The sequence below is a fragment of the Piliocolobus tephrosceles genome, chromosome 15, assembly GCF_002776525.5.
Source record: "Piliocolobus tephrosceles isolate RC106 chromosome 15, ASM277652v3, whole genome shotgun sequence".
NCBI lineage: Eukaryota > Metazoa > Chordata > Mammalia > Primates > Cercopithecidae > Piliocolobus > Piliocolobus tephrosceles.
In genome coordinates this window covers 25,659,766-25,685,281 of record NC_045448.1, presented here as the reverse complement: position 1 = coordinate 25,685,281, position 25,516 = coordinate 25,659,766, and the positions used below count along the sequence as shown (strand labels likewise).

The following is a 25,516-nucleotide window of genomic DNA, read 5'->3' as shown; positions in this document are numbered from 1 at the left end:
TTGTTCGTATGTGCAGGAATGTTTGTGTGTGTGTGTGTGTTTTTTAATCAAGTCATAGCTTTAATCAGTTACAAGTTTTAAACTTTAAAGAGGGAAGAATGGGAGTAAAAGAATCATGGAGTTGAAAGACCCCAAGCCAAAGCATATATTTTAGTAGAACTGCCTTGCTTTCTTAGGCAAGGCCATAAATAATAAGGTAGAAATGTTACCTAGAATGCCTGTGATTTTGTACCATGCCAGTCAATTTAGATCTCTTGCTGTAACTCTGTTGTTACCGTGAGCTTGCAGGTGGTGATTAATGATTAATATATTATATATATTACCTTCCACTAGATACCAGTTCTGAGACAGAGAGGACTAAGTGTTAGGGCAACACCTAGAGATATTGGAAAACTAAAAAGAATGAATGTGTATTTTGATATATTTTTAACTTTAAATAATCCGTTAAAAATTACATTGTTTTATACAGTTCAAACAGAGAGAAGAAGATGGCTAAGAGAGGTGGGGTGGTTCCCAGTCCCTGCAGGATTGTTTTGCTCTGTGACTACTTGTCTATGTGACCATGACCATGTGACCTTGACCAACTCAAGGTCACATTTGCTGGACCTCAAATTCCTTTGCCATGAAATAGGCGTTGTTGGTCTGGACCAGTGATTATGAAACCTTTCAAAAGTACTGTACTGTTTTTTTCCCAGCAAAATCTTACGGGGACCCTCAACATAAGTATTATAAAATTGGTAGTGCTTGGTTGAAGCAGGAGAGGGGAGGAAGAGCCAGCCTGGGATAGTCTCTAAGGTCCTTGCAGAATTCTAGAATTCTGCATATCGCAGTATGAAAATCAGTGGGTAAGAGTCTCCAAAGACCCAACTCTCAACTTATTTGACATCTTTAGGGTCTTGGTAATGGTAGGCAGAGTTTGACTCAGCTAAGCCATGTGTTGTCCTGTTAGTCATAGGCTGGGTAACTATTTGTTAGAGGTGGTAAAGAAGAAATTTTGGCATTGGATAGGTAGCCCAACTGGGTGCTCATTAAGGACTTTTGTAGTTCTGAGCTTCTAATGGCTAGTAATCCAAGCCAGACACCTTGGAGTCACTTCCCTCCACCTCACCTTCTACCTCCAAAGAAATCAGAAGGCATCTGAATTTTACTATGTACATGAATCTGATTCTGTTCATCATACCACAGCAGCTTTGAGTCCAGCTTTGCAGTTAGACTGCTCAGTTTGGATCTTGGCTGCCTCACTTCCTGACTGAATAACCTTAGGCAAGTTAACTTAATCTCTCTGGGCCTCTGTTTCCTCATCCATAAAGCAGGAATGGCATTGACTTCTTAGAATTGTTGTGAAGATTAAATGAGATAATGTGAATAAAGCACTTGGCACAATGCCTGACACTTACATACTTAAGTATGAAGTAAGTAGTACATACTTAATATGGATGGTTGTATTTATTACTAATTTTTTTTAAATTGTTGGTACTTTTCTGAACTAAAGCAATAATTTCCTGATCCCTTTTTCCAGTCTTGACCCTCTCAAATCTGCTGTCTCTGATCAGCTACCAGATTGAATTATATACATCTGTGCTACTTCTTTTTTTTTTTTTTTTTTTGAGAGGGAGTTTCACTCAGCCTCCCAGGCGGGAGTGCAGTGGCTCGATCTCGGCTCACTGCAACCTCCACCTCCTGGGTTCAAGTGATTCTCATGCCTCAGCCTCCTGAGTAGCTGGGATTACAGGTGCCCACCATCACACCTGGCTAATTTTTGTATTTTTAGTAGAGACGGGGTTTCACCATGTTGGCAGGGCTGGTCTCAAACTCCTGACCTCAAGTGATCTGCCTGTCTTGGCCTCCCAAAGTGCTGGGGTTACAGGTGTGAGCCACTGTGCCTGGCCTAAATCTGTGTGCTACTTCTTTGCTTACCTTCCTTTACTTGCTTCTCATCACTTTAATGGGAAGGACCCCACTCCTAAGATTGCCGAACAGGCCCTTCTGGCCCCTTTTTTGCTCTGCCCAGTAGTTCCCAATTTTTCCATCACATGCCTTGCATGTTACTTCCCAGCGGTACTGAATTAGCTTTCCTGCAGATCATGTGGTTTCATGCCTTTGTGCCTTTGCACAATACCGTTGCCTCCACCACCTTGCACACTGCTCCTGCCTGCCCTTCAAAACTCAGCATAGGGGTCATCATTTCCCTTAACTTCTAGTGCATTTATTGAGGATCTACTATGCTCCAGGCACTGTTCTGGGTGCTAGGGCCACAGAGGAGAACAAAACACAGTCCCTGACCTCACTTCATGAAATTTCCATGTTAGTAAAGGGAAGCAGACAAAATAGGAAACCAAATATATAGACATAGTAATTCCTGATACTACGAAGAGGCTGGGGTGCCATAAGTAAATACACATGGGCATGCTGGCGTGATGGGGTGGAGATCTGAAGTAGTCCTGCCAAGAACTGGGTTTACTTCTTTGTGAATGTTACTACTCTTACACAGAAACCTCATATGAATTATCGTCCTCTGACTTAAGGATAACAGTCAGTCTGGGAGATGTTTGGTGAGTGTGACTTCTTGAGTCTCCTCTATTTCTTCACAGGAGGAATTGCATGGGTGACTATAATATCTGCTGCTGGAAGCCCCACCCCCTCATTTCCAGCAATGTCAACCAGAAACTCCAGCATAACTACTTTCTGTGGATGCCAGAATCACCTTTTTCCAGCCATTATTCAGTTGTAACATTTAGTATGTTGATTTTAGTATGTCAATTTTGAATCTAGTACTCTTTCTCAATTCTTACTAGTCCTAATGGTTATAGATTTCTACTTAGGTAGGTAACTGTACCATTTTTTTTCTTTTTCTTTGAGACTGTGTCTTGCTCTGTTGCTCAGGCTGGAGTGTGAAGGTATGATCACAGCTCACTGCAGGCTCCACCTCCAGGGCTCAATTGATCTTCTTGCCTCAGCCTTCTGGGTATCTGAGACTACAGGCATGTGCCAACAGGCCTGGCTAATTTTCTTGTTTTTTTGTAGCAATGGGTTCACACTATGGTGCCCAGGCTCGCTGGTCTCGAACTCCTGGGCTCAAGTGATCCTCCCACCTCGACCTCTCAAAGCGCTGGGATTACAGGTATGAACTACCGTGCCCGGCCAGTAACTATACCATTTTTAAAGACAGACAATTTTGACTCTTCCTTTTGTAATTGTAATCCTTATACTCTTTTTTTGACCTAGTGTACTGGTTAGGGCCACAGATATTATGTTGAAAAGCAGGAAGGATGGCTGGGCCCGGTGGCTCACGCCTGTAATCCCAGCACTTTGGGAGGCCGAGGTGAGTAGATCACGAGGTGAGGAGTTCGAGACCATCCTGGCTAACATGGTGAAACCCTGTCTCTACTAAAAATACAAAAAAATTACCTGGACGTGCTGGTGGGTACTATAGTCCCAGCTACTTGGGAGGCTGAGGCAGGAGAATGGCATGAACCCAGAAGGCGGAGCTTGCAGTGAATGGAGATCATGCCATCGTACTCCAGCCTGGGCAACAGAACGAGACTCCGACTCAAAAAAAAAAAAAAAGAAAAGTAGGAAGGATAGCAGGGGCATCCTTGTCTTGTTTTTTATTTTCATGGGAATGTTTCTAGTATTTCTGTTATTTCTCTATTTCTAATATTTCACTTTTAAGTGTGATGATTGCTACAGGTTAACCTGATAAAGGTGAAGGAACTAATATGTCCTAATTTGCCAGGAATCATTATCATTATTTTCTTAAGTCATAACTGAATATTGAATTTTTTTTTTTTTTTTTTTGAGATGGAGTCTAGCTCTGTCGCCCAGGCCGGAGTGCTGTGGCACAATCTCAGCTCACTGCAAGCTCCGCCTCCCGGGTTCACGCCATTCTCCTGACTCAGCCTCCTGAGTAGCTGGGACTACAGGCGCCCGCCACCACGCCCCGCTAATTTTTTTGTATTTTTAGTAGAGATGGGGTTTCACCATATTAGCCAGGATGGTCTCAATCTCCTGACCTCGTGATCTGCCCGCCTCGGCCTCCCAAAGTGCTGGGATTACAGGCGTGAGCCACCGCGCCCGGCCTTGAGTATTGAATTTTATCAGATGTTCTCTGCTTCCCTTGAGAGGAATGTATTTCCTCTTCACTCTGTTCATACGGTGCTGGGGCCAGCCATCTTTTTCTTAAAGAGCCAGAAAGTAAATATTTTAGGATTTGCAGGCTGTATGATGAGTTTTTTGTCAAGCTACTCAACTCTGCCATTGTAGCATAAAAGCAGTCGTAATAATTTATTAATTTAAATAGTTTATGTTTTTTTAACCTTAGCGTTCAGAATATTTCCTTTTGGAGCTCTTTTTAAAAAATAATTGTAACGTTTAGATTCAGGGGGTACGTGTGCAGGTTTGTTACATAGTTTGTATTTTTCAACCTTGTGTTGCCTTTACTGTTATGGCTTTATATAATGTCCTTAAGCCTTTATGTTTTTAGACAGTATTTTTACATTTTCTGTTATGAACAGCAATGAAATTAGTTTATTCTTTCTTTGCTTAATATTTTCTCTTTTAGACTCTAAGCAACATGAGAATAAGGATCACATCTGTTTATCATGGTGGTGCCTCGATAAATATTTATTAACAGAAGAATGGAATATATTCCATAGAAATAAATCGGTAGTTTATGATTCTTACATAATATAAAATCCCCAAGAAAAATGAAAGGTGACAGGTGAGAAGAGTGATCCTCAACTCTGGTGCTAAAGCGAGTTCTCCAGTTGATTGTGCAGAGTACTTGATACCAGGCCTCCAATGCTCAGAGATTCTGATTTTATTTTGTCTTTTCTAAAGTTTGCCAATTTTATTGGCAAAGGACTGACTTTTAGCTTTATTGGTTCTCTTTGTATATCTTTGTTCTCTGCCTCATTTGTGCTGTTTATTTTCGTCTTCCTATTTAGGCAATTCTGTTATTTTTCTAGCAACTTATGTTGGGTTACTAAGGCCATTTGTTTTCAGCCTTTTTTTTCTTATGTAAGCATTTAAGAATAAACTTTCCTGTGATTGTTTTTTTGCATCCCAAGTGTTCTGATATTTACTATTTTTCATGATCAGTTCTCTATATCCTCTAATTTTTATTATTAATTACTTAGAAATATCTTTTTATTGATCGGTTGGTTGGTTGATTGACTGACGGATAGAGACAGGGTATTGCTGCGTTGCCCAGGCTGGTCTTGAGCTCCGAAACTCAAGCGATCCTCCCACCTTGGTCTCCCAAAGTGTTGGGATTACAAGCGTGGGCCACCACACCCGACTGGAGTATCTTTTTAAATTTGAAAGTAAATGTTTTAGTGAAAAAAACCTGTATAGCTTAATTGGGATTTGGGTCAGGAAATGAGGGAAGATCTGGAATCTTTGAATTTGTTAATTTATGTTTTGTGTTTTTTCCAAATATTGCATGGGTACTTGAAAATAATGTGTATGATTTCTGCATTATTTAGATGAAGCTTGTTGCGTATTTCATTAAAATCTTTTTTGTCCTTGGTGATTTGATTGCTTGATCTTAATCACTGAAAGAAGTTAAATATGTTTGCTTTGATCAAGAGTGTTAAATTTTTCTCTGTACTTTTGTTAGCTTTCGAAACTTTAATTCTTGGATGCTTGTACCTTTAAAATGTTATGTCTACCTAGGAAAGTGAATCCTTTATCATTATATAGTTACCCTCTTTTTCTAGTAATGCTTTTGATGCATTTAAGTCTATTTTGTAGCATATTGATAGAGCTAATGCTGGGTTCCTTCAGGTAGCATACTTAGTACAGTATGTATCTTTTCATTCTTTTACTTAAAAAATTTCTTAATTCTTACGTTTTTGTCTCTTATAAGTAGCATAAGCTAGAATATTTTTTAAAAAAACAATATCACAGTCTTTGCCTTGTCACTGAAGAGTTTCTTTTGTCTAGCTTTTAAGAGTCAAATTCTGTAAAATATTTGAAGAGATTTATTTGCAGCTAAATGTAGTGACCATGGCCCGTGACACAGCCCTCAGGAGGTCCTGAGACCTCCCAAGGTGGTCGGGGTGCAGCTTGGTTTTATATATCTTAAGGAGGCATGAGACTAAAATCAAACACATTTAAGAAACATATTGGTTTGGTCCAGAAAGGCAGAACAACTTGAAGGGGTGGGGGGTGGGGGCTTCTAGCTTATAGGTAGATTTAAAAGTTTTCTGGTTAAAAATTGGTTGAATTTATCCAAAGACCTGGGATCAATAGAAAGGAATGTCTGGGTTGCAATAAGAGATTGTGGAGACCAAAGTTTTCTCATACAGATGAAGCCTCCTGGTAGCAGACTGCAGAGAGAACAGGTTGTGATATGTTTCTTTTTGCTTTTTTTTTCTTTTTGAGATGGAGTCTCACTCTGTCACCCAGGCTGGAGTGCAGTGGTGCGATCTCGGCTCACTGCAATCTCCACCTCCTGGTTTCAAGCGATTCTCCTGTCTCAGCCTCCCAAGTAGCTGGGATTACGGGCAGCTGCCACTATGCCTGGCTAATTTATGTATTTTTAGTAGAGATGGGGTTTCACCATGTTGGTCAGGCTGGTCTCAAACTCCTGACCTCAGGTAATCCATCCGCCTCAACCTCCCAAGGTGCTGGGATTACAGCGTGAACTACTGTGCTCGGCCAATATGTTTCTTGTTAGGCTTAAAGTCTGTGTTGTTATTAATGCCTGAGAGGTACAATGAGGCATGTTTGATCCCAACTTCCTATCATGGCCTGAAACAATCTCTCAGGTTAAATTTTAAAAGAGCCCTGGCTGAGGAGGAAGTTCATTCAGATGATTGGGGGGCCTTAGAGTTTTGTTTTTGGTTTACATATCCATCATATTTTATGCCTCAATTTTGTCCTTGTTTTGATGTGTTCCTTCTTTCTTTCCCTGTCTTAGAGGAACTGAGCTTGCTTTCTTCCTTCCATCCCATTGTTTCCCTCTACTTGGTTGTGAGTTATATATTTTTCTGTTCTTTATCCTGGAAATACTGACATCAGTTAAAATATAGCTTATCAATATTTGTAACTTTTTTCAAATATGAGGGTATTGGAATATTTTGGGGTACCCCTTAATGAAATTTATACCATTTTTAGTATTATCTTTTTTAAGGGCCAGGCGCAGTGGCTCATGCCTGTAATTCCAGCACTTTGGGAGGCCAAGGCAGGTGGATTGCTTGAGCCTAGAAGTTTGAGACCAGCCTGGGCAACATGGCGAAACCCTGTCTCTAGAAAAGTACAAAAATTAGCCGGGTGTGGTGGCATGTTTTTGTAGTCCCAGCTACTTGGGAGGCTGATAGGTGGAAGGATTGCTTGAGCCTGGGAAGTAAACGTTACAGTGAGCTGACATTGTGAAACTGTATTCCAATGCCAGGGTGAGTGAGACCCTGTTTAAAAAAAAGAAAAAAGATATCTTTTTTACCCTACATATTAGATTTTGTTATTATTTTGTGTAATCTAATCCATTTAGTTATTACTTTCTTTTTTTTTTTGAGATGGAGTCTTGCTCTATCGCCCAGGCTGGAGTGCAATGTCTCAATCTCAGCTCAAGCAGTTCTTGTGCCTCATTGTCTCACACGTGTGTACCACCACAACCCAGCTAATTTTTGTATTACTAATAGAGATGGGGTTTTGCTAAGCTGGCCAGCCAGGTCTCAAACTCCTGACCTCAAGTGATCTGCTCACCTCAGCCTCCCAATGTGCTGGGATTACAAGCGTGAGCCACTGTGTCCGGCCATTTAGTTACCACTTTCTTTGCTTGCTGTTATTCTTATTTTTGTTAAATTCAGATAAATGTAAATCTAAATCAAGGTGGAGAAAGGCTTGTGCCCCCGGCATTTCCCTTTGTGGGATGCTTTCTCTTTTTTTCCTAGTTCACCCACTGAGAGAGTCATCCTTACAGTGTTCAGTGGTCTTGGATGTGTTTGTATCTTCCTCTCTGATGGGACCTCTGGCCTCCTCTCTGTCCCCCAGGGTTTTTATTCTTACTGCAAAGAGAAAGATAATGAAGTCATTTGTGTTAGTTATTTGGACTAATAATCTGTTGAAAAATTTCTTATTTCTTACTTTGTTATTTTTGATGCAGAATCTCGCTTTGTGGCCCAGGCTGGAGTGCAGTGGCACAATCCCGGCCCACTGAAGCCTCTGCCTTCGCCTCTAGGGTTCAAGTGATTATCCTGTCTCTGGAGTAGCTGGGATTACAGGCACTCACCACCACGCCCAGCTAATTTTTGTATTTTTAGTAGAGATGGGATTTCACCATGTTGGCCAGGCTGGTCTCAAATTCCTGACCTCAGGTGATTCAGCCGCTTTGGCCTCCCAAAGTACTGAGATTACAGGCATGAGCTACCGCACCCAGCCAAAAAATTTTTCAATCATAAATGGTTGTGAAAAATTTCAGACAATTTAGCATTATATTACATTTACATCTTCTAGCTCTATAATCTCTTCTCCCTTCTTCCTTTTTTCCTCCTCATTCCTCCTCTCCCCATTTGCGTTGCTTTTTAAACAAAATACATTTACTTCCTGTATCTTCCATGGATTTGTTACAGGAAAGGAGTCCCGTTCCAGACCCCGAGAGAGGGTTCTTGGATCTCGCGCAAGAAAGAATTCTCGGCGCATCCGTAAAGTGAAAGCAAGTTTATTGAGAAAGTAGAGGAATAGGCCGGGCGCGGTGGCTCATGCCTGTAATCCCAGCACTTTGGGAGGCCGAGACGGGCGGATCAGGAGGTCAGGAGATTGCGACCATCCTGTTTAACACGGTGAAACCCCGTCTCTATTAAAAATACAAAAAATTAGCTGGGCATGATGATGGGCCCCTGTAGTCCCAGCCACTCGAGAGGCTGAGGCAGGAGAATGGCGTGGACCCGGGAGGTGGAGTTTGCAGTGAGCCAAGATGGAACCACTCCAGTCTGGGAGACAGAGCGAGACTCCGTCTCAAAAAAAAAAAAAAAAAAAAAAAGGGCTGCTGGTTGCCCGTTTTTATGGGTATTTCTTGATGATATGCTAAACAAGAGGTGAGCTATTCATGCCTCCCTTTTTTAGACTGTATAGAGTAACTAACTTCCTGACGTTGCCATGTCATCTGTAAACTGTCATGGCCCTGGTGGGAGTGTAGCAGTGAGGATGACCAGAGGTCACTCTTGTCACCATCTTGGTTTTGGTGGGTTTTAGCCAGCTTCTTTACTGCAACCCATTTTATCAGCAAGGTCTTTATGACCAGTATCTTGTGCTGACCTCCTATCTCATCCTGTGACTTAGAATGCCTTAAACATCTGGGAATGCAGCCCAGCCGTCTCGGCCGCATTTTACCCAGCCCCTAGGTAGGATAGGATGAGGTTGCTCTGGTTCACATGCCTCTGACAGATTGGCTGAGCACCTCCCTCAAATCCCATGGCTTCCTGGAACACAGTGTGGAGTCCTCTGCCCTACCTGAAGAATACTAAAAGCATGGGCGTGTTATATACAGAATACTAAAAGCATGGGCGTGTTATATACAGAAAACTAAAAGGAGGTGGCTTCTCCACTACTTTGATCGCCCTCCTCTGTCAGCTTTTCTTTGCTGACGTCCAAAATTGTATCTACAGTTTGTCTTACCTTTTCATTTTGTATATTTTTAGGAGAAAGTAGATCAGAGTTTTTTGCACTAGCAACACAACTTCCCAATTTTAACGTATTTATTCACTCAGTAACTATTTCAGGTGCTAGTTTTATTGTGTTCTAGTTAGCATTGAACAGTGAACAGAAACAACAACAAATGGTCTTTGGCTTCATGTAACTTCGTTTTCTGGAAGTGGCAGTGCAGTAGGAGCCACATAGGGGAAGCACTGGGGTCCAGGAGGGATCTGGGAGAAGCCATGCCCAGGATGAGATGGTCTGAGGAGGTGAAGGAAAGACTGGGGCGGCCGCATTTGTGAAGGCCCCGGGATGAGACAGCTGAGTGCAGTTGGGTGATTCTGTGCAGTCCAGACTGATTGGAGTTGGTTGTGAGGTGAAATTTGAAGAGTGTGCCTGACCATACCTTTTAGTTGAGCTGGGTAGTACTGTGTTGTGTTTCTTGAACCTAACTTGATTATAAAACTCTATTGGGGCCAGGCCTGGTGGCTCACACCTGTAATCCCAGCACTTTTGGAGGCTGAGGTAGGTGCGATTGCTTGAGGTCAGGAGTTCGAGACCAGGCCGACCAACATGGTGAAACCCTGTCTCTACTAAAAATACAAAATTAGTCGGGTGTGGTGGCACACACCCGTAACCCCAGCTACTCAGGAGGCTGAGGCAGGAGCATCGCTTGAACCTGGGAGGCGGAGGTTGCAGTGAGCCGAGCTCACGCCACTTCACTCCAACCTGGGTGACAGAGTTAGACTCTGTCTCAAAACAAAACAAAACCCAAAAACACTCTATTGGGGCACTTGTTGAAAATAAAGATTCCAGGCCAGGCATGGTGGCTCACGCCTGTAAACTCAGCACTTTGGAAGGGCAAGGGAGGCAAATCCATTGAGTTCAGGAGTTCAAGACCAGCCTGGGCAACATAGTGAAACCCCATCTCTGTAAAAAATACAAAAATTAGCTGGGTGTGGTGGCACACACCTGTGGTCCCAGCTACTGGGGAGGCTGAGATGAATCATCTGAGCCTGAGAGGTCAAGCCTGCGGTGAACCGAGATCGCGCCAGTGCACTCCAGCCTGGGCAACGTGGTGAGACTCTGGGGAAAAAAAAAAAGTGTCCCAGGGTTTCTCGCTGGAGATTTTGTTTCAGGAAGTTTATCTGCAGTGGGACCTGGAATTTTATACATTGAGCGTAGTGTCAGGCAATGCTTATGATCAGATGATACTAATTAAACCCTGGAATCATATGATCTTCACTGTGATTGGAGTTAGCAGATTTAGCCTCATATCCTGCCTTCTGCTGTCAATACACACACACACACACACGTGCACAGGCATGCCAAATTGGCTGTTTCTTATCTCACTTTTATTATTTATATATTTTTACTCATAAAAAGACTTTGAAGTTGATCTGGCTTCTACATTTGTCATTTTTCTAAAACTTTTCCCTTGTCTGGAAATCAAAGGAATATTTGCAGTGCACTAAAATCTCATCTGAGGTTGTGTTTTTCTTCAACATTTTAACAGAGTACAGCTGTATCCTTTTTCATGAAAGCATAATTACATGAAATATAGGAAGCTGTCAGTGGGAATCAGCTTTGGGCCAATATCTCGAATAAGAAATATTTTGGAAGTAGTTGTGGAGTTTTGCAAGGAGTAGTTGCCAGGCATGGTTGGCTTATGCCTGTAATCCCAGCTACTCAGGATGCCCAAGTGGGAGGATCACTTGAGCTCAGGAGTTTGAGATCAGCCTGGGCAAAAAATATCCTTTGAGGCACTAGATGAGGACTTTCCTTCTAAGAAAAGAAGAAAGATGATTGCTCCAGAAAAAGGTAGACATATGGGAGGTTTTAGAACCTGATTAGTAGAATATTGGCACAATATGATTTTAATAAGATTCTAAGGCTATTGTTTGTATCTAACTATTTACAAATTATTTTGGGATTTGCAGTGCTATTAGATTTCTAAAACACTGTTGTGGCATGGCTCCCTAGAGTTTCTGAATTGTGTGCCATCCTATTAATCTCTGTATCTTTTTTCCACTGGGCTTTAGGGTGATGTATGTTCATAAGGAACAATGGCAAAGGAAAGCAGAGTGAACCTTGATTCTTTTTTTTTTTTTGAAACGGAGTCTCGCTCTGTTGCTCAGGCTGGAGTGCAGTGGTAAGATCTTGGCTCACTGCAAGCTCCGCCTCCCGGGTTCATGCCATTCTCCTGCCTCAGCCTCCTGAGTAGCTGGGATTACAGGCACCCACCACCACATCCGGCTGATTTTTTTGTATCTTTTAGTAGAGACGAGGTTTCACTGTGTTAGCCAGGATGGTTTCGATCTCCTGACCTTGTGATCCGCCCGCCTCAGCCTCCCAAAGTGCTGGGTTTACAGGCGTGAGCCACCATGCCCTGCCGACCCTTGATTCTTGGCTGTACCTGAAGCTTCAGTGTAGAGATTTCTGGCAAACTTGGCTGGAACGTATGGAGCTTACATTTTCCAAAAGTATTACAGTTATCTTTGGACTTTTGTGATATTTGCTGTGTTTCATCTTTTGTGGTACCCAAATCTGTCACTGCACTGGAGAGTGAGTCTGAAGAAAGGCAGTTAGTTACACCAGGTGCACTGACTTTTTCCTATAGTTACTTTTCCATGAGCAAACATGGCCTAATAATTGCCTTGCAGTCTGATCAGTCATTAGTAACCTTTCTGTTCATTTGTTGGGGATGGAGCCTTTCTTTCCTAGCTGTTCACATTTGTTTTCTTAGTATTTCCCATAAAAATATTTCACAGAAATAAATATCTAGACGTTAAAACTACCCATGGTAATGTAATGACAGGTTATTTATTGAATGCCCTTGAATCCTTGTCACCATTCTTTCTTTAAATCATTAGTTTTTTACTAATTAATATTTAATGGTTCCAATTTAGGTTGAGATAGTGATTTTTTTTTTTTTTTTTGAGACGGAGTCTTGCTCTGTCGCCCAGGCTGGAGTGCAGTGGCCGGATCTCAGCTCACTGCAAGCTCCGCCTCCCGGGTTTACACCATTCTCCTGCCTCAGCTTCCCGAGTAGCTGGGACTACAGGCGCCCGCCACTTCGCCTGGCTAGTTTTTTTTGTATTTTTAGTAGAGACGGGGTTTCACCGTGTTAGCCAGGATGGGAGATAGTGATATATTAAGCAGCTAAATAGTAAAAGAAAACAACTGAATAAATTTAACAAAGGAAGTGTAAAACTTATACTCTGAATATTACAGAACATTGTTGAAAGAAATTAAGGAAGACCTAAATAAATGAAAAGACATTCTGTGTTGATGGATTGGAGGACTTATTAGTATTATTTATAAGGTTACAGTATTCCCTAAATTGACCTACAGACTCAATGCAGTCCTCGTAAAAATCCCAGCTGGCTTTTTTGAATGAATGGGCTGATCCTAAAATTCATAAGGAAATTCAAATGACCCAGAATACCCAAAACAATCTTGAAAATGACAAACAAACTTGAAGGACTCACTTTCTAATTTCAGAACTTAACTACAAAGCTACAGATTCAGATTGTATGCTGCTGGCATAAGGATGTACACACAATCAACGAGATAGAATTGAAAGTCTGGAATTAAACCCATGCATCTGTGGTCAGTTAAGTTTTTGACAAGGGTGGCAGAATCACTCAATGAGGAAAGAATAGTCTTTTGAACAAATGGTGCTGGGACAACTGGATGTTCACATGCAAAGGAATGCATTTGAACTCCTATCTCACACCATATTATAAATTAACGCAAAATGGATCATAGACCTAAATGTAAGATTTAAAACTATAAAAATTTTAGAAGAAAACATTATGTGTATACATCTTGACTTTGAATTAGGCAAAGCTATCTTGGACCTGAAACCAAAAGCACAAATGATAAAAGAGAAAGAATAGATAGGCCAGGCACGGTGGCTCACGCCTGCCTCTCAGCAGGCTTTGGGAGGCGAAGGCGGGCGGATCACCTGAAGTCACGAGTTTGAGACCAGCCTGGCCAACACAACAAAATCCCGTCCCTACTAAAAGTACAAAAATTAGCTGGGTGTGGTGGCACGTGCCTGTAATCCCAGCTGCTCAGGAGGCTGAGGCAGGAGAATTGCTTGAACCTGGGAGGCGGAGGTTGCAGTGAGCTGAGATCATGCCACTGCACTCCAGCCTGGGCAACAAGAGCGAGACTCAATCTCAAAAAAAAAAAAAAAAAAGATAAATGGGTCTTTATCAAAATGATAAACATTTATGCTTCAGTGGATACCACTAAGAACAAGAAGTGACAGCTCACAGAATGGGAGAAAATATTTTGCTAATCATGTATCTCACAAGTGACTCTGGAGTATGTATCTAGAGTATGTGAAGAACATTTACAACTCAATAATAAAAAGACAACCCAATTAAAATGTGGGCAGGGCTGGGTGCAGTGGCTCAAGCCGGTAATCCCAGCACTTTGGGAGGTTGAGGCAGGAGGATGGCTTGAGCCCAGGAGTTCAAGACCATTCTGGGCAACATAGTGAGATCCCATCTCTACAAAAAAAAATATTAAAAATTGGCTGGGCATGGTAGGTAAAGTGTCTGCTGAGGGGAAGAGGTTTCTTTTTGGGATGATGAAAATGTTTTAAATTGATTGTGGTAATGATTGCACAACTGTGTGTGTAGTAAACACCACTGAGTTGCACACTTTAAATGGGTGAGTTGTATGGAATGTGAATTATAAATACCATATTTATATAATATAAAAATATATAATAATGTAATATATATAATATATGATATATATAGATAGAGTCTTGCTCTGTTGCCCAGACTGGAGTGCAGTGGCACAGTCATGGCTCACTACAACCTTGAACTTTTGGTCTCAAGTGATCCATCTCCCTCGGCCCCTAGAGCAGCTGGGACTACACATGGGTGCCACCTTGCTTGGCTCATTTAAAAAAAAAAATTTTTTTGAGACTGAGTCTTGCTGCACTGCACTCCTAGGCTGGAGTGCAGTGCAGTGGTGCGGTCTCAGCTCACTGTAACCCTCTGCCTTCTGGGTTCAAGTGATTCTCCTGCTTCAGCCTCCCAAGTAGCTGGGACTACAGGCAGGTCCCACCATGCCCAGCTAAATTTTTTTTTTTTTTTTTTTTTTTTGAGATGGAGTCTTGCTCTGTTGCCAGGCTGGAGTGCAGTGTGGCGTGATCTCGGCTCACTGCAACCTCCGCCTCCCAGGTTCAAGCGATTTCTCTGCCTCAGCCTCCCGAGTAGCTGGGACTACAGATGCACGCCACCACGCCCAGTCAATTTTTTGTATTTTAGTAGAGACGCAGTTTCACCATGTGGTCTCAATCTCCTGATCTCGTGATCCGCCTGCCTTGGCCTCCCAAAGTGCTGGGATTACAGGTGTGAGCCCCTGCACCCGGCCTAATTTTTGTATTTTTACCAGAGACAGGGTTTCGCCATGTTGGCCAGGCTGGTCTCAAACTCTTGACCTCAAGTAATCCGCCCTCCTCAGCCTCTCAAAGTGTTGGGATTACAGGTATGAGCCACCAAGCCTGGCCTAAATTTTTTTTCTGTAGAGATGGGGTCTGGCCTAGAATTATTTTCTGGAGAGATGGAGTCTGTCAAGAAAAAGGCTGGTTTTAAACTGCTGGGCTCCACTGATCCTCCTGCCTCAGCCCCCGAACTACTGAGATCACAGTCGTGAGCTACTGCATCTGGACTTTGAATTATATTTTAATAAAGCTTTTACATTTGAAAAGAGAAAGTGGGACTGTATAATATATATAGAGAGAGTGATAAATATTTTGAGAACCAGGTATCACCTGAGGAAATAATTTTAATCATGACATCAAGAAGAAGGTTGATTGAAGTGAGACTAAGATAAACCTTCACTTTTTGGTCAGTATACAAAAAACAAAAACCTGGAAAAATCCTTCCTTTAAGCCCCCCCACCCCCCTCCCCCATACCATGTAATGAAGACAAATGAGAGATACCTGTAAATACTGAGACAAGATAATTTGTGCCAGTTCTCTCTCCCCTTATTGAGTCAAAAGTTGCTGCCAGATTTTATACAGGCAGGATAGGTGAAATAAATCTCACATGGGGGGCCAACCCTATCTAAAGTGGCCTTAAAATTCAAGGAGACTTCATTTGCAGCAATTAAAGTGAGAACAAAATGTGATTTATAGAGTCATGTATAATTTTAGGCTTTGTTCTAGTTACTCTGGCCATATATCGCTTACCCCTCAAACAATCATTAATTTTATTTATGCATGTTGTGGGTCTAGACTCAGAACAGCGTTCAGTGCTGATGTCTTGACTTTGCTTCATGATGCCTGAGGTCTCAGCAGAAGAAAAGGCTCAGGGCTTGAATCATTTGAAGGCTCACTCACCTGTGCATTTGGCAATCGATGCTGGTTTGGTTGGTGGACTGAGTTCTTCCTACGATCCTCTCACTGTGGCCTCTCCATCAGTCTGGTATGGCATCTGGGCTCCCAGCGCAAGCATCCCGGGAGAGCAAGAGCAGAGCAAGCTATGCCGTCTGTTACCATCTATCTCCAGAAGACCTGCACTGTACTTCTGCCGCATTCTGTGCAGCGAGGCAGTGACAGTGTCCTGGTCACATTCACGTGGAAGGAAAGAATCTCTAGATCTTGATGGAGAGGGACAACATACTAGAAGCACATAAAATACTGTTCTGGAAATAGTGTTGTGGGCGATTATTTTTAGGAAAATACAGGCTGCCACAGACCTGTAAGGGGACCTTACAGGCAGCTGGTCCGTTCCCTCATTTCCCAGGTGAGGACACTTAATGTACAGAGGCATGCCGCATGGCCACAGTCAAGGGGCATGACCACAGTCATATTCTGTGGTTGGTCAGGCTGGGACAGGAATGCAGCTTTTCTGACTCTAGGCTTGGGTCTTTCTCATGATGCCACCCTACTCCCCTTTCCTAATCATGTAGTTCACTCACTCACCTCATAAGTGTTCCTCTCCTTGGAGCTTTCTCCGATAAGCAGACAGGATATCAGGAGCAAGACTAGCAGAGTTCCAGCACGTGTTGGGGATGCATGTGTTTCCTATCCTTTTCTCCCTCCGTTGTTTTAATTGACTCTCCGTTTTTAAACAGAAGTCCTAGCTGACTGGTATACTATGGCAATACAGTAGAATGGAGTCACTTCCTAGCGTTTGGAAACTAAGTGGTAAATCTAGTTGAGCATTTCTGTTTGCCTTTTTTCAGGTGCTCAGAATTTTGATGTCATACGACTATCAACTTACAGAACAGCCTGCAAATTACGATTTGTACAAAAACGATGCAACCGTGAGTCATTTCTACTCATTTCTGTGATAGCTGGAGAGAGTTCTCAATATTAGAAAAGACTTTAACATCTTTTAGTTATATTGTGATGCTAATTGAATTATTTTTTATCTAAAGTATTTATCGGTATGTAAGCTTTGTAATGGAAGAACTTGTCATTTTACTCCTTTGTTCCTCAAAATGTTTAACAAACAATCATGGAACTAGTTTTGAGGGTGGTGTAGTATTAATGTTCTTTAAATGGGAGAATCTATTTCTCTGTCACTTTTATTAAGGAAATGCTTTATACAAAATGTTGTATACAAAGTTAATACAGTTTATCAGCTGCTGGAGAAAAAGAAAAACAATGTTTCTGATAAAGATATAATTGGAATTGATTTTCCTGATTAAGCTTAATGTAACATGAATCAACCTTTTCTATAAATAATTGCTACCATGTGGATTATAAAATAAAGTGTGTGTCTGTGTATATGTATATGTATGTATGTATGTGTGTATGTACGTAATCTTTCTTCTCTTTATTTCCACGAAGATGAACTAGCTCATGACAGGATTATTTTACTTTTCTCATGTTTGTATCAGTGGAAAAAGTGTTTTATACAATGGAAAGAACATTAACCTTAGAATTGAAAAACCTTGGTTTTAGACCTGGTTTTGCCATTTATTATAAACAAGTAATCTTGGGCAAATTACGTTACCTCTGATAAATTCTACCCTACTTTGGGCCGGGCGTGGTGGCTCACGCCTGTAATCCCAGCACTTTGGGAGGCCGAAGGGGGCAGATCACGAGGTCAGGAGATCCAGCCTAGCTAACACAGTGAAACCCCGTCTCTACTAAAAATACAAAAAATAGCTGGGCATAGTGGTGGGTGCCTGTAGTCCCAGCTACTCGGGAGGCTGAGGCAGGAGAATGGCGTGAACCCGGGAGGCAGAGCTGGCAGTGAGCTGAGATGATACCACTGCACTCTAGCCTGGGTAACAGAGTGACTCCGTCTCAAAAATATATATAAAAAATAAAATAAAATTCTACCCTACTTTAAGTCTTACGCACAAATCTTAACTTAAAATTCTCTCCAAAGAATTTATCATGCCATCCTAGATCGAAGTGATGTTTCTGTCTTCAGTGGTTTCTCAAAGTATTATTTTTTATATTATGGGTTGTGACCCATTAATGCTTCATGAAATCATTTTGATGGGCTGTAGCCAGAATTAAAAACATTTAATAGGAAAAAAAAGGAAGAAAAATAAAATATTAGAATGCAGCTTGTGTGGTAAGGCTAAAATGTGTTCTAAAGGCTAAAACTTTTTTAAAAAATATATCTAGATGTATGTATGTGTTTGTGTATGTGATGGTTTAAATATATTTCTGTGATGATTTAAATATATTTATATGTCTAGATGTATATATGTGTTTGTGTGTGTATGTGTGTATGTGATGATTTAAATATATTTCTGTGCTTGTGGTCAAAAAGTTTGAAAACCACTGCCGTAGAGCAACTCATTTTATAATTCTTCCCATAATTATTCTTGGGAAACAGTAGTCTACGTGTGGAGTTGTTGAGAGCCTGAGTAGGCTAGTGGCATTAGTAATATAAAGTAAAAGATGCGTTGTTCTAAAGGTTTTATTTTTTTTTTCTAAAGGTTTTATTTTGTTACCTTTCACATAGGATTCTAGAGTTGATCTGAAAAAAATTTTGATAATGTACGGGATAAGTAATAGCTTTCAGCTTTTTCTGTATGTACGTTCACTTGTTCCTTAATTTTTTTTTTTTGAGACAAAGTCTCGCTCTGTCGCCCAGGCTGGAGTGCAGTGGCGTGATCTTGGCTCACTGCAAGCTCCGCCTCCCGGGTTCACGCCATTCTCCTGCCTCAGCCTCCTGAGTAGCTGGGACTACAGGCGCCCACCACCACGCCTGGCTAATTTTTTTTGTATTTTTAGTAGAGACGGGGTTTCACCGTGTTAGCCAGGATAGTCTTGATCTCCTGACCTCGTGATCTGCCCCCGTCGGCCTCCCAAAGTGCTGGGATTACAGGCATGAGCCACCGCGCCCGGCCTTGTTCCTTCACTTTTTATTGAAAGGGTCAATAAACAGTCAATAAACAGAAGAAAATAAACAATTTTCTTCACTGCTAAAGAGTCTTCTCATACTCATTCATTGAATGTGAATATATTCATGAATCTGTACAAGTTTTTCCGTATGTATTTTCAATTGTTCCTTTACTTTTTATTGAAAGGATCAATAAACAGAAGAAAATAAACAATTTTCTTTACTGCTAAAGAGTCTTCCCATATTCGTTCATTGAATATGAACATATTCATGAATCTGTATAAGAAATATTCATGGCAGTGTCCATATATGAGAAGGTCTGCTTTTTGACCTACTAGTGTTCCCCTGGTCTGTTTGTCTATCCTTCTACCAATACCAGGCTGTTCTAATACCACACTGTTTCTTGTAGCAGTAACCACTATTAGAATTTAGTAAATCTGAGTGTCAGGCATGGCAAGTCTTCCTACTTTGCTCTGTTTTTCTTTTTAAGATTCTCTGGGACAGTCTTTTTAACATTTGTTTTCATATAAACTTTAGAATCTGCTTGCCAATTTCTACTAAAACCAACAAAATAAAACAAAGAACTCCCCTGTATTTTTTTTTCTTCATTTCTTTTTTCAAGTATAATTTACACACAGTAAAATTCCTCTTTTACTGTATGGTCCTGCAGAGATTTTGATTGGGATTGTATTGAATCTGTAAATCAAGTTGGGGAGAATTGACGTATTGCCAGTGTTGAGATTTCCTCCTATGAACGTGGGATATGTTCATCCCTAGAGCTATTTAGGTCTTTCATTTCTTTGTAGAGATGTTGCACATCCTTCACTGGATTTTTTATTTTTTTAAATTTTTATTTATTTATTTTTTGAATTAGTGTTGCCCTATCGTTTAGGCTGGAGTGCAGTATTGCGATCTTGGCTCACTGCAACCTCTGCCTCCTAGGTTCAAGAGATTTTCCTGCCCCAGCCTCCCCAGTAGCTGGAACTATAGGCGCCCACCACCATACCCAGCTAATTTTTGTATTTTTAGTAGAGACAGTTTTGCCGTGTTTTCCAGGCTGGTCTTGAACTCCTGGCCTCAAGTGATCCACCTGCCTTGGCCTCCCAAAGTGCTGGGATTACAGGAGTGAGCCACCACGCCCAGCCTCTTCATTGGATTTATTCCTAGGTCTTCAGTGACATGATACTATTATTTTAAAATTTCATTGTTATGTTACTGATGTATAGAATACAGTGATCTTTAGATCTTAATCTTATTTCTAGCAATTGTTCTCCACTCATACTAATTTATCTGTAGAATCTTTGATTTCTGTGTACATTGTTTTCTTATTTCTGAATGACAGTTTCAGTTACTCATTTCCAATACACTAATTATTTCTTTATCTGAATATTTATGTCGATTTAGCCTCAAATACAATAGAAATGAGGACAGTGAGCATTCCTTATCTCATTCCCATTATCAGAGCAAAACCTTTCATTTTACTATTAAGTAATATGTTTGTGGCAAGTCCTTTGTAGATAACATTTGTCTTAGTCAGTTTTCTTTTGCTTATAACAGAGTAACTGGAACTGGATGATTTATAAAGAAAGGAATTTATTTTGTATAGTTGTGGAGCCTGGGAGGTCTAAGATTGAGGGGCCACATATGTTGAAAACCATCTTGCGGCTGGGGACTCTGCAGAGTCTGGAGGTCATGCACGCCATCCCATGGTGAGGAGGCTGAGTGTGCTAGTGCAGGTCTCTCTACCTCTTTGTATAAAGCCACCAGTCCTACTCCCATGATAACTCATTAATTAATTAGTCCATTAATCCTTGAGTAGATTAATCCATTCATGAAAGCAGAGCCCTCATGATTCAATCACCTCTTAAAGCCCACCTCTCAATACTGCCACATTAGGGGTTAAATTACATTTCTTTTTTTTTTTTTTTCTGAGACGGAGTCTCGCTCTGTTACCCAGGCTGGAGTGCAGTGGCCGGATCTCAGCTCACTGCCAGCTTCGCCTCCCGAGTTTACGCCATTCTCCTGCCTCAGCCTCCCCAGTAGCTGGGACTACAGGCGTCCGCCACCTCGCCCGGCTAGTTTTTTGTATTTTTTAGTAGAGACGGGGTTTCACCGTGTTAGCCAGGATGGTCTCGATCTGCTGACCTCGTGATCCGCCTGTCTCAGCCTCCCAAAGTGCTGGGATTACAGGCTTGAGCCACCGCGCCTGGCCTAAATTACATTTCAACATCATTTTTGCAGAGGACAGATATTCAGACTGTGACAACCTTAATCAGATTAAGAAAGTTTCCTGATAGTGTATTTCTTCATTTCTAAAAATAAGGTTTCCTTTAAAAGTTGTCTTTCGATTATGATTTCTAACTTAATTTCATTTTGATCAGAGAGCATGGCTCATAGGATTTTAATCTTTAAAATTTATTGAGATTTGCTTTATGGCTCAGGATATGGTCAATATATTTTTTTTTTTTTTTGAGACAGGGTCTCGTTCTGTGGCCCAGGCTGGAGTGCAGGGGCGAGATCTAGGCTTACTGCGCTTCGCCTCCCAGATTCAAGTGATTCTCCTGCCTCAGCCTCCCGAGTTGCTGGGATTACAGGCAAGAGCCACCACACCTGGCTAACTTTTGTATTTTTAGTAGAGACGGGGTTTCACCATGTTGGCCAGGCTCGTCTTGAACTCCTGATCTCAAGTGATCCGCCCACCTCGGCTTCCCAAAGTGCTGGGATTACAGGTGTGAGCCACTGTGCCCAGCCAAGGATGTGGTCAATTTTTATATGCATCTTTGTGTACTTGAAAATAAAGCATATTCTCTCATCAGTGGAGGCTGTACTTTGTGTAGTGCTCATTATGCCTACTTTGTTAGTTGTGAAGTTAAATCGTCTGTATCTGTACTTTTTGAGTGGTATTGCACTGTCACTTACTAAGAGAGGTGAGTTAATATCCCCCACTAAGCTTCTGAATTCCTGTGTGTCCCTTGGAGGTTGTGTTTATTTTTGTTTTATATATTTTGAGACTATTCTATTAGATGTAAATACATGTAAAGTTCCTATATCTTTCTTTTCTTTTCTTTTTTTTTGACCACAGGATCTCACTTTGTCACGCAGGCTGAAGTGCAGTGATGCAGTCATAGCTAACTGCAGCCTTGAACTCCTGAGCTTAGGCAGTCCTCCCGCTGTAGCCTCCCCAGTAGCTAAGACTACAGGCGTGTGCCACTACGCCTAGCTAATTAAAAAAATTTTTTTTTGTGGAGATGGGCTTCCACTATGTTCTCCAGGCTGGTCATGAACTCCTGGCTTCAAGCTAAGCCAGGAGTGGGATTACAGACATGAACCACTGCATCAAGCTGCTGATATCTTTCTTATGAATTAAAACTTTTATCATTATTCAGTGACCCTCTTTATCTTTAACAATATGTTTTGTCCCACCATTAAAAAAATATAAAGTTCATATACTATAAAATTCACTCTTTTAGAATGTATAGTCTTTTCACTGATTTTTAGTATATCTACAAAGTTGTACAACCATCATCACTATCTAATTCTAGAACATTTTCATCACCCCAGAAACAAACCACATACCCATTAACAGTCACTGCACTTTCCCTTCGTCTCCCAGCTCTGGCAACTACTAATATACTTTTTTTTAATGGATTTGCCTATGTGGACATTTCATATAAATAGAATCTTAGAATATGTGGTCTTAACTGTCTGGTATCTTTTACTTAGAATAATGTTTTTGGGGTTTATCCATATTGCAGAATGCATCAGTACTTCATCCCTCCCATTTTTTTTTTTTGAGATGGAGTTTCACTTTTGTTGCTCAGGCTGGAGTGCAATGGCACGATCTCGGCTCACTGCAAGCTCTGCCTCCTAAGTTTAAGTGATTTTCCTGCTTCAGCCTCCTGAGTAGCTGTGATTACAGGCATGCGCCACCACACCTGGCTAATTTTGTATTTTTAGTAGAGACAGAGTTTCTCCATGTTGGCCAGGCTGGTTTCGAACTCCCAGCCTCAAGTGATCTGCCTGCCTTGGCCTCCCAAAGTACTGGGATTACAGGCATGAGCCACCATGCCTGGCCACTTCATCCCTTTTTATGGTCAAATAATATGCCATTGTATGCATATGCCACATTTTATTTATCCATGTATCTGTTGATGGACATTTGGGTTGTTTTCACTTTCAGCTATTATGAATAATGTGCCTATGAACATTTGTACAAGTTTTTGTGTAGACATATGTTTTCAATTCTGTAGGGGTAGAATTGCTGGGTCATATGGGAACTGTGTGTAACTTCTTAAGGAACTCCTGAATTGTTTTCCAAAGCAGCTGCATGATTTTACATTTGCACCAGCAGTTTATATGAGTTTCAACCTCTTTACATCCTCACTGACACTTGTTTTCCATTTAAGTAAAAAGTCTAGCTATTCTAGTGGGTGTGAAGTGGTATGTTGTTGTAGTTTTCTTTTGCATTTCCCTAATGACTAATGATGTTGAGCATCTTTTCATGTGCTTGTTGGCTATTTGTATATCTTCTTTGGATAAATGTCTATTTAAATTATTTGACCATTTTTAAATTGGGTTGTCTTTTTTAAATTGTTGAATTGTAAGAGTTTTTATGTGTCTGGATCCTAGACCCTTAATGGATGCTTGGTTTACAAATTTTTTTTCCATTCTTTGGCGTTGCCTCTTCACTTTCTTGATAGTATCCTTTGAAACACAGACTTTTAAAATTTAAATAAAATGCAATGTATCTCTTTTTTGCTGCTTGTACTTTAAGTGTCTTGTTCCGGATCTTAAGGGCAGAGCTTTCAGTCTTCCCTGATTAAGTATGATGTTGGCATTGGGGTTTGTTGTAGATACCCTTTATCAGGTTGAGGGAGTTTTCTTCTAGTTTTAGTTTGTTGTGTTTTTATTATGAAAGGGTATTTGATTTTTCCAAATGCTACTTCTATGTCTGTTGAGTTGATCATTTGGTTTTCCAAGCTCCCCTGCTTTTTTTCCTGTTACAAACAAAGTTACATCACCTTTGTTTTGGTTAGAAATTGTCATCCACTTATATTTAACCTTTTTTATGTCCTTACGTTTTATACATATCCCTTGCAAACAGCATATAATTTGATTATTTAAAAAAATGTGAATTTGTCAGTCTTTGTCTTGTAAGTGGTATGTTAGTATGTTTATAGTTACTGCAGTTAACTGATACATTTGCGTCCACACCAGCCATCTTTTCTTGTGCTCTTTGTGCTACTTGTTCTGTGTTTCTTACCTTCTTTTGGATTGAATAGTTGTATTTTCCTAGTTTCAGTTCTTCCCCTAGTTTTTCAGCGTTGGAACATGTACTTTCAGGTTTTCTTTACCTGAAAATGTCTTTATTGAACCTTTTTTCTTGAAAGTTTTTTCATACTAGGTATAGAATTTTGTTGGTGGTTTTGATTTCTTTTCAGCACATTAAAATTATTTTGCAGTCTGCTGCTTCCTTTGTTGCTTGAAGTCAGTCAGGCATCATTCTTAATTATTTTTTTTCAAGGAAATGTCTCTTTTCTGTGTAGTTTAGTATTGTTTACTTTTTTTGTGCACTTAAGAAGTTTTTATGTTCCATCTAGGAATTTTTGTCATTTTCAAGAGGAGTGTAGACCCAGCTACCGAGCCTACTTTATTACTGGAAATTGAATTTAAAAGAAAGCCTCTTAAATAATGGAGGAAATATGCAGTAGATAAATTTATTTTTGGCTGAGCTATGAGTTGTTCAGAGCTCTGAGTAGCCTCTAAAGCATATTAATATTTTACTTAATGCAGTTGTATTTGTCTCTCTCTTTAGGTCATAGAATAAAGTTTCAGTTGTAAAATGTTGCTTTAGTTGCTAGGCTGAAGTAATACAATAAAGTTGACTCAAGGTGATACAGCAAATTTTCAAAAAGGCTAGAAGTTCTTATGAGTAGTTCTTGATCTTTTTCTCAAATTATCCTTTGTTAGGAAGTGCTTGGGTCACTATTTGCTATTTGGGTCACGTGACATACTAGCTATTTAAATGTGAAGGCTGGAAGTAGTTCTTCCCATACCCCTGTGGTGGCTCCTTGATGTTGTCTGGGACTGATCTTCTTTATTTGACCACAGAATGTTTCCTCATTGTTGGCTAAAGAGTTTCTTCTCTTTAAACTTAAGAACTAGTTGATACATTTAAGATTCCTATTGTGAAGGGTAGTACCACACTTTAACATTGTTGACAGTTTATTTTCTTTGTCTTTTAGTTCATCTTGTTGATATCTGGAACATGATTGAAGCCTTCCGAGACAATGGCCTTAATACACTGGACCATACCACCGAAATCAGTGTGTCCCGCCTTGAAACTGTCATCTCCTCCATCTACTATCAGTTGAACAAGCGCCTTCCTTCTACTCACCAAATTAGTGTGGAACAATCTATCAGCCTCCTCCTCAACTTTATGATTGCTGCATATGACAGGCTAGTACCTTACCTTACATGCTTACTTCATTTTAAGAACACCTGTCTCTGAGTCATTCTTCTCGCATACTGC

At 40.7% G+C, this 25,516-nt stretch overlaps 1 protein-coding gene across 14 annotated transcripts in view; it reads left to right on the top strand.

Annotated features, from left to right (window-relative positions):
- The window catches only part of DTNB (dystrobrevin beta), a 301,137-nt gene that overhangs the window by 28,080 nt on the left and 247,541 nt on the right, over nt 1-25,516 (top strand). For all 14 annotated transcript variants that reach the window (XR_003309546.1, XM_023230081.2, XM_023230086.1 and 11 more), the window contains 2 exons: nt 16,859-16,939; nt 25,230-25,443. Coding sequence is in view for 12 of the 14 variants with exons in the window: in XM_023230081.2 (XP_023085849.1) it covers nt 16,859-16,939; nt 25,230-25,443 (295 nt within the window). In the remaining 2 variants the exon portion in view is untranslated. The remainder of the gene's footprint in view (nt 1-16,858; nt 16,940-25,229; nt 25,444-25,516) is intronic.